The sequence below is a fragment of the Neophocaena asiaeorientalis genome, unplaced genomic scaffold (genome assembly GCF_003031525.2).
Source record: "Neophocaena asiaeorientalis asiaeorientalis breed wild unplaced genomic scaffold, Neophocaena_asiaeorientalis_V1.1 scaffold345, whole genome shotgun sequence".
Lineage (NCBI taxonomy): Eukaryota > Metazoa > Chordata > Mammalia > Artiodactyla > Phocoenidae > Neophocaena > Neophocaena asiaeorientalis.
This window is the reverse complement of record NW_020175181.1, coordinates 3,900,274-3,909,280: the sequence shown is the minus strand read 5'-3', so window position 1 is coordinate 3,909,280 and position 9,007 is coordinate 3,900,274. Positions and strand designations below refer to the sequence as shown.

General features: G+C 40.1%; 1 protein-coding gene across 1 annotated transcript in view; it reads left to right on the top strand.

Moving 5' to 3' along the window:
• The first annotated feature begins 1,216 nt into the window (after positions 1–1,216).
• UBXN2A (UBX domain protein 2A) overlaps positions 1,217–9,007 on the top strand; it is a 22,310-nt gene continuing 14,519 nt past the window's right edge. The window contains exons 1-2 of the mRNA XM_024764554.1: positions 1,217–1,563; positions 6,796–6,934. Coding sequence (XP_024620322.1) covers positions 1,523–1,563; positions 6,796–6,934 — 180 coding nt within the window. The 5' untranslated portion in view covers positions 1,217–1,522. The remainder of the gene's footprint in view (positions 1,564–6,795; positions 6,935–9,007) is intronic.

Sequence of the window (9,007 nt, the reverse complement as noted above, 5' to 3'; positions counted from 1 at the left end):
TTCCCAGACTTGTCCAGTGGGAACCCCTTCAGGTGGCTTCAGTGTCCTTTTGATATGTCTTCATCATTCAGTGAGCACCATCTTACTTTCTGGTGCAAGATATTTCAGGCTCATTTGTTCTTTCTCTGTCCCAGCCCTGGAATCAGCCTTTTCTCTAAGGAGCCATGATTCCTTTTCTTGGAAAATTATATTTAGAAGCCAAGATGTAGGCTTTTGGTATGCTTATTGCTTCTAGTCTGTCATTGCTTCCAGGACCTCTCAAAGGGCAGATGGCTTGGACTCTTTTAAACATTCGTTTCCTTATTTCTTATATTATTTTTGCTGTAAGGGCAAGAGTATTGCAGAAAGTTTGGGAAAGAGAGAAAATAATCCAGTTTTTTACCCCCCCAAAAATAACTTTTCACTCTTCTCTCCATTTTTAAAAAAATTGATTAATTTATTTTTGGCTGCGTTGGGTCTTTGTTGCTGTGCGTGGGCTTCTCATTGAGGTGGCTCCTCTTGTTGTGGAGGAGCTCTATTTTATTCCTGTTTTGCCCCTAGGTTCTTCTGACCATTTTTTGGTCTTCTTTTTTTTCTGTTTTTTTTTTTTAGATTCCATATATATGTGTTAGCATACGGTATTTGTTTGTCTCTTTCTGACTTACTTCACTCTGTATGACAGACTCTGCAGACCTACTAGAGAATGGACTTGAGGATATGGGGAGGAGGAAGGGTAAGCTGGGACAAAGTGAGAGAGTGGCATGGACATATATACACTACCAAATGTAAAATAGATAGCTAGTGGGAAACAGCCGCATAGCAGAGCGAGATCAGCTCTGTGCTTTGTGATCATCTAGAGGGGTGGGATAGGGAGGGTGGGAGGGAGGGAGATGCAAGAGGGAAGAGATATGGGGACATATGTATATGTATAACTGATACTCTTAGTTATAAAGCAGAAACTAACATACCATTGTAAAGCAATTATACTCTAATAAAGATGTTTTAAAGAAATATTGACAATAAAAATCATCTACATTGGAAAAAAAGAATGAGTTTATATTGATTTGATATTTTGTTACTATTGGAGATTGAGTGAAATGTTTACATTCACTTTTGTTTGTTATTAAACCAAAGCATACATTATTTTTCATCATAAATTTTTTTTTTTTTTTTTTTTGGCCACGAGCACTTGCAGGATCTTAGTTTCCCAACCAGTGATTGAACATGGGCCCTTGGTAGTAAAAGCACAGAGTCCTAACCACTAGACCGCCAGGGAATTGCCCTCATCATAACTTTTATGAAATCTTTCTTTTGTCAGATTATCTGAACCCAAAATTTACTTTTTATTGCTTTACTTTAAGTGAAAGTGACAGCTTTGAGTTAGGTCACTTGTTCTTAAGACCCCTTTAGTGCTACTTTAGGAGTACATAATAACTTAATGGTAAAGAATCTTACTGCATACGCTGGAATGAATTTATTTAAAATACTGTATTAAGAACTTTACCTTATTTTTCTTTTTACTTTTACAGTAAGGCAAAAGAGAATGAAAGAAGTAGATAATCTTGAAAGTATAAAGGAAGAATGGTGAGTTAATTTATGTATTTTCTTTGTTATTAATGCCTTTGTTACTGTCTTTCTCTGTTTTTACATTTCACTGACTTAGTAAGTTTTCATTATGATTGTCTGTTAAATACCTAATAGTAATGTACTTTAAAGTTTTTTTTTCCAGAGCTGCATTAAATGGATTTTAGTCAAGTTATAAATCTTATTGTGATTAATTTTTTTAAGTGTTAAATTTCTCTGTGCCCACATATTCTTTCTGTTATTTAAGAGGAAAGTTAAAGTAACTATTTATTACTTCATTAGCCTCTTGTGTTATACTATCTTGAAGTCATAGTGGAAATATAAGGGCTTTGGAATCAGATAAACCTAGGTTTGAATCCCATCTCTGTCTTAACACTACTTCTCTGGCATTTGAGCAACCTAGGTAGATTCTTTGAGCTTCAATATCTCATCTAAAAAGGAGGTTGGGCTTCCCTGGTGGCCCAGTGGTTGAGAGTCTGCCTGCCGTTGCAGGGGACACGGGTTCGTGCCCCGGTCTGGGAAGATCCCACATGCTGCGGAGTGGCTGGGCCCGTGAGCCATGGCCGCTGAACCTGCGCATCCGGAGCCTGTGCTCCGTGGCAGGAGAGGCCACAACGGTGAGAAGCTTGTGTACCGCAAAAAAAAAAAAAAAAAAATAAGAAATAAAAAGGAGGAGGTGTACATAGGTACCTGGTTTTTATAAGAATGAGATAGCCAATTTAAAGCACTGAGCATCGTATTAGCATATAGCAGGCACCCAATAAATGGTAGATGCAAACTCTGTCCTTATTAATACAAAATTCTTTATTCTCACTTCTCTGAAGTGGAATATTTATTTTTGTATTATGTTCTTTGTTTTAAATACTTGAAAAGGTAAATATCTTTCATTCATGGTCCATTTAAGGAGACAGGTAAGTATTTACAAATACTTTGTGAACACTTTCTATACCGAACAAATATTATTTATTATTTTTTCACTAGAGTACTTACTGTTTTATATAAATATCTGATACTGGGCTTCCCTGGTGGAGCAGTGGTTGCGAGTCCGCCTGCCGATGCAGGGGACGCGGGTTCGCGTCCCGGTCCGGGAAGATCCCACATGCCGTGGAGTGGCTGGGCCCGTGAGCCATGGCCGCTGAGCCTGCGCGTCCGGAGCCTGTGCTCCGCGACGGGAGAGGCCACAGCAGTGAGAGGCCCGCATACCGCAAAAAAAAAAAAAAAAAAAAAAAAAAAAATATCTGATACTAACTATATAATTGTGAGGTTATGTCAGGAGCCCCTAAGACTGCCTCCAGATGTGATGATTTGCTTAGAGGATTCACAGGATTCAGCCAATAGTCATACTAATGACTAAGCTTTATTGCAACGAAAAGATACTTTGCAAGAGGGTGAAGTCCAGGGGAAACCAGGCATAAGCTTCTAAGAGTCCTTGCCCAGTGGAGCCACCAGGACACACACTTAATTCCTCCAGTAATAAGTTATATAGCACGTGTGAGATGTTGTCTACCAGGGAAGTTCATTGGAGATGAGCCTAGGGTTTATACTGGGGACTAGGCACATATTAAAATTCCATACTGTCATGAGAAAAGTAAAAAGGATAGCAACAGTTAAGCCTGCTATGTTAACTCTTTTCTACAGAGAAATAAGTTGAATGGCTTGCTTACTTATTTATTTTTGCCGCACCTTGTGGCTTGCAGAACTTTCCCAACCAGGGATCCAACCCGTACCCGCTGCAGTGGAAGCACGGAGTTTTAACCACTGGGCCACCACAGAAGCCCCAGTTGAATGACTAATTTTTTAAAAGTTTTTTGTTTATTAATTTTTGGCTGTGTTGCGTCTTCATTGCTGCGCGTGGACTTTCTCTAGTTGCAGTGAGCGGGGGCTACTCGTTGTTGCGGTGCGCAGGCTTCTCATTGTGGTGGCTTCTCTTGTTGCAGAGCACGGGCTCTACATGTGTGGGCTTCAGTAGTCGTGGCTCACAGGCTCTAGAGTGCAGGCTCAGTAGTTGTGGCGCCTGGGCTTAGTTGCTCCACAGCATATGGGATCTTCCCAGACCAGGGCTCAAACCCGTGTCTTCTGCATTGGCAGGCAGATTCTTAACCACTGAGCCACCAGGGAAGCCCTGAATGACTGATTTTAAAGAGTAAGATTAACTTAGGACTTCTAAGAGTTTTGTGGAGACGTAATTCACATACCATATAACTCATCCATTTAAAGTATACAATTCAGGGACTTCCCTGGTGGCACAGTGGTTAAGAATCCACCTGCCAATGCAAGGGGACAGGGGTTTGATCCCTGGTCCGGGAAGATCCCACGTGCCACAGAACACCTAAGCCCGTGTGCCACAACTACTGAGCCTGCACGCCTAGAGCCTGTGCTCCGCAACAAGAGAAGCCACCGCAAGGAGAAGCCTGTGCACTGCAACGCAGAGTAGCCCCCGCTTGCAGCAACGAAGATGGAATGCAGCCAAAAAAAACCCAAAAACGTATACAATTAAGTGGGTTTTAGTACATTCATAGAGTTGTGAAACCATTACCACAGTCAGTTTTATAACATTTACATCACCCAGAGAGAAACCCCATACCTATTAGCAGTCATACCCCATTCTCCTGTGCCTTACGCCTGACAACCAATGATACACTCTCTGTCTCTATAGATTTGCTTATTCTGGGCATTTCATATATGTGGAATCATAGAATATGGGGTCTTTTGTGACTGGCTTCTTTCATTTAGCATAATGTTTTCAAGCTTTATAATGTTATAATATGTATCAATACTTTGAATTTAAATAATTAATAAGGGGCTTCCCTGGTAGTGCAGGGGTTAAGAATTCGCCTGCCAGTGCAGGGGACACAGGTTCAAGCCCTGGTCGGGGAGAATCCCACATGCCACAGAGCAGCTAAGCCTGTGCACCACAACTACTGAGCCTGCGCTCTAGAGCCTATGAGCCACAGCTACTGAGCCCAAGTGCCACAGCTACTGAAGCCCGCACGCCTAGAGCTTGTGCTCCGCAACAAGAGAAGCCACCACAGTGAGAAGCCTGTGCACCGCAACAAAGAGTAGCACCCACTCGCTGCAACTAGAGAAAGCCTGCATGCAACAACGAAGACCCAGTGCAGCCAAAAATAAAATAAATAAAATTTTAAAATAATAATAGGGGATTCCCTGGTGGCACAGTGGTTAAGAATCTGCCTGCCAATGCAGGGGACACAGGTTCGAGTCCTGGTCCAGGAAGATCCCACATGCCGAGGAGCAACTAAGCCCGTGCACCACAACTACTGAGTCTGTGCTCTAGAGCCCGCGAGCCACAGCTACCGAGCCCGCATGCCGCAGCCACTGAAGCCCGCGAGCCTAGAGCCCATGCTCTGCAGCAAGAGAAGCCACCGCAATGAGAAGCCTGTGCACCACAACGGAGAGTAGCCCCTACTCGCCGCAACTAGAGAAAGCCCGTGCTCAGCAACGAAGACCCAATGCAGCCAAAAATAAATAATAAATAAATTGAAAAAGAGTAGGGGCATTAGAAGCCTGAGTTCAGTTTCCAGCTCTGCCTACCAATAGCTTTGTGATCTTTGGCAAATTGCTTAAGCTTTTTCTTTACCTAGTAAATGAGGATAAAAACCATATGTGCTAGGGAGGGTGGGAGGGAGGGAGATGCAAGAGGGAAGAGATATGGGAACATATGTATATGTATAACTGATTCACTTTGTTATAAAGCAGAAACTAACACACCATTGTAAAGCAATTATACTCCAATAAAGATGTTAAAAAAAAACCAAACAAACCAATACGTGCCTTTTAGGTCACTGTGAAGATTGAAAGAGTAAACACATTGAAAGCGCTTAGAAAAGTTCCTAACATGTATTAATAAATGCTTAATAAATATTAGCTATTAAGAGAGGCTTTATAATGTATCATGGCTAGGAGCATAGACTTGGAAGACAGATTAACAGGGTTTGAATTCTGTTTCTGCCACTTACTAGCTGTGTAATCTCTAACATGTAACTTAACCTCTTTGTGACTCATTTTCCTTATCTATAAAATGTGGATAAAAATATCTGCCTTGCAGATCCTGGCACAGTGTAAGCACTATAAAAGTGTTGATTATTATCTGAGAAATCTGAGAAATTATCTCTCAGTACATTTATGAATTTTCTATGTGACTTTAGAAAAGATCAACCAGAAACCATCCTTTTATCAAACAAACTCTTAGGTAATATTTCTTATATGACAAAATATAAACACACATACAAAAACAGTAGATGGGGTGGGCAAAATGGAGGAAGGTGGTCAAAAGGTACAAACTTCCAGTTATAGAATAAATAAGTCATGGGATATAATGTACATTATGGAGACTTTAGTTAATAACACTGTACTGCATATCTGAAAGTTGCCAAGAGAGTAAATCTTGAAAGTTCTCATCACAAGGAAAAAATTCTGTAACTATGCATGGTGATGGATGTTAACAATTAACTAGACATTGTGGTGATTATTTTTCAGTACATACAAGCATTGGATTATTATGTTGTATATCTGAAACTAAAATAATGTTGTATGTCAGTTGTACCTCAATTTAAAAAGAAAGAAAGGAAAAAAAAAACCCAGTAGAGTGTTAAACCACTACAGATGAAAGTCTTAAGTGGGAAATTTCATTCTGAAGTATGCAAAGGAGCAAAACTATGATTATGACTGTTCCTCACACCTTACCACCTTTAGTTTCAAGAGTGCTTTGTGTTACCAAAAAGTACATAGTAACCCCCTTTAAAGCCATTTTGAGAGGCTTACAAAGAACACGTTTTTTTACTCTGGACCAGTGGTTTTCAACCTGGTGCAGTTTTGCCCATCCCACCCCCAGAGGCCATCTGGCATTGTCTAAAGATGTTTTTTATTATTATAACACTGGGGGGTTGGGGGATGTCCATGCTACTGGCGTCTAGTGGTTAATGGCCACAGGTGCTGCTAAACTTCCTACGGTGTACGGGACAACCTGCCCAACAAAGAATTAACCCTCCCCAAATATCAATGGACTGAAGTTGAGAAAACCCTGCTCTGGACCACAAGTGTTAATGACTTCCCGAGGCCACATATCTACTATGTTAATTCAGAAGAGAGTCTCAACTGCAGGCGTGGAGGTAGCATGTCAGCTCTAGATCCTTTAACTAGAACAATTTGTGTAAATTTTTAGAGAATTAGTGGTTAATAGTGCTTATTTTTCTTTTTTTTGTGTGTGTATAGGGTTTGTGAAACAGGATCTGACCACCAACCTCTTAGTGATAATCAACAAACAAATTGTGAATATTTTGTTGACAGCCTTTTTGAGGAAGCTCAGAAGGTTGGTGCCAAATGTTTGTCTCCCACTGAACAAAAGAAACAGGTAAGTGTCCATAAATTTTTTCTTTCCCAGTGCTTCTCAAAATATGGCCCTTTAGAGGTCAAAACTGTTTTCATAATAATAGTAAGAATACTATTTTTTTCACTGTGTTGAGTTTGCACTGATACTGCAAAAGCAATGGTAGGCAAAACTGGCACCTTAGGAGGAATTGAGGTAGTGACACTACTCTGTACACTGTATTCTTTCCTTGAACTTGCAGGGGGAAAAAACACTCGTTTCAATTAAAAATTTCCTTGATGAAGCAGTAAAATTTACACATTTCATTAAATCCCAACTCTTTAATACACATCTTACAAATATTCTGTGTGATAAAATATGAAGTGTATGTAAAACATTTCTACAAAATACAGAAGTATCTTAAGGAAAAGTACCATTGCTTGAGATACAAGCTGAACACTGCTTTTTCATGGTGTACTGTTTTTACATGAAAGTTATTTACAGACAACTAGTTATTCAGTCTTGGATATTCTGCAGACATTTTCTCAAAATGTATGAAGTAAGTCTGACACTTCAAGGGAAACAACTTACAGTATTTGTTGCAAATGATAAGATATGATTTTATCAACTTTTTTACGTGAAAGTAAGAATTTTGATAATCTGCCATCATGCACTTGACAGCTTCCCAAAACTTAAAAGATATTTCTGATACGATTATTGTCATATTAATAAATGTACCTTTAAGTTTCAGATTCCATGTTCAGATTCTCAACTAACTTTTTTTTTTTTGAATACATTTATTTTTTATTTATTTATTTATTTTTGGTTGCGTTGGGTCTTCGTTGTTGCACGTGGGCTTTCTCTAGTTACGGCGAGCGGGGGCTACTCTTCGTTGCAGTGTGCATACTTCTCATTGCGATAGCTTCTCTTGTTGCGGAGCACAGGCTCTAGGCATGCAGTCTTCAGTAGTTGTGGCACATGGGCTCAGTAGCTGCGGCTTGCAGGCTCTAGAGTGCAGGCTCTGTAGTTGTGGCACACGGGCTTAGTTACTCCGCGGCATGTGGGATCTTCCCAGACCAGGGATCGAACCTGTGTCCCCTGCATTGGTAGGCGGATTCTTAACCACTGTGCCACCAGGGAAGTCCCTCAACTTTTTTTTTTTAAATTGAAGTACAGTTGATTTAAAATGTTGTGTTAGGAAATTCCCTGGCTGTCCAGTAGTTAGGACTCTGAACTTTCCCTGCTGAGGGCACAGGTTCAGTCCCTCGCTGGGGAGCTAAGATCCCACAAGCCATGCAGCGTGGCCAAAAAAAGAAAAAAGTTGTGTTAGTTTCAGATGTACAGTAAAGTGATTCAGTCTTTTTATACATATATAATATATATATAATATATATCATGTATATAAAATATATATATGATATATATAATATAAAATATGTGTAATATATATTCTTTTTCATTATAGGTTATTACGAGTTAGTGAATATACGTTCCCTGTGCTATGCAGGAGGCCCTTGTTGTTTATCTATTTTATATGTAGTAGTGTTTATCTCACTCTTTTTTAGATTCTTTTCCTGTATAGGTTGTTACAGAGTATTGAGTAGAATTCCCTGTGCTATACTGTAGGTCCTTATTAGTTGTCTGTTTTATATATGTGTTACTCCCAATCTCCCAATTTATCCCTCCCTGCCACTTTCCCCCTCGGTAACCATAAGTTTGTTTCCTACATCTGTATCCCAAACTCCTAATTTATCCCTCACCCCACCTTTCCCCTTCAGTAGCCATAAGTTTGTTTTCTATATCTATGAGTCTGTTTCTGTTTTGTAAATATATTCACTTGTATCAGTTTTTTAGATTCTACATATGTGTTACCATGTGATATTTTCAACTAACTTTGCACAGGCCCAGCGGCCATGGCTTACGGGCCTAGCCGCTCCGCGGCATGTGGGATCTTCCCAGACCGGGGCACGAACCCGTGTCCCCTGCATCAGCAGGTGGTCTCTCAACCACTGTGCCACCAGGGAAGCCCTCAACTAACTTTTGAGATACTACTGCTTACTACATTTTGATGTAGTATCTTGGAAAAGCTATTAAAATGCTTTTTGCAACTACGTATCT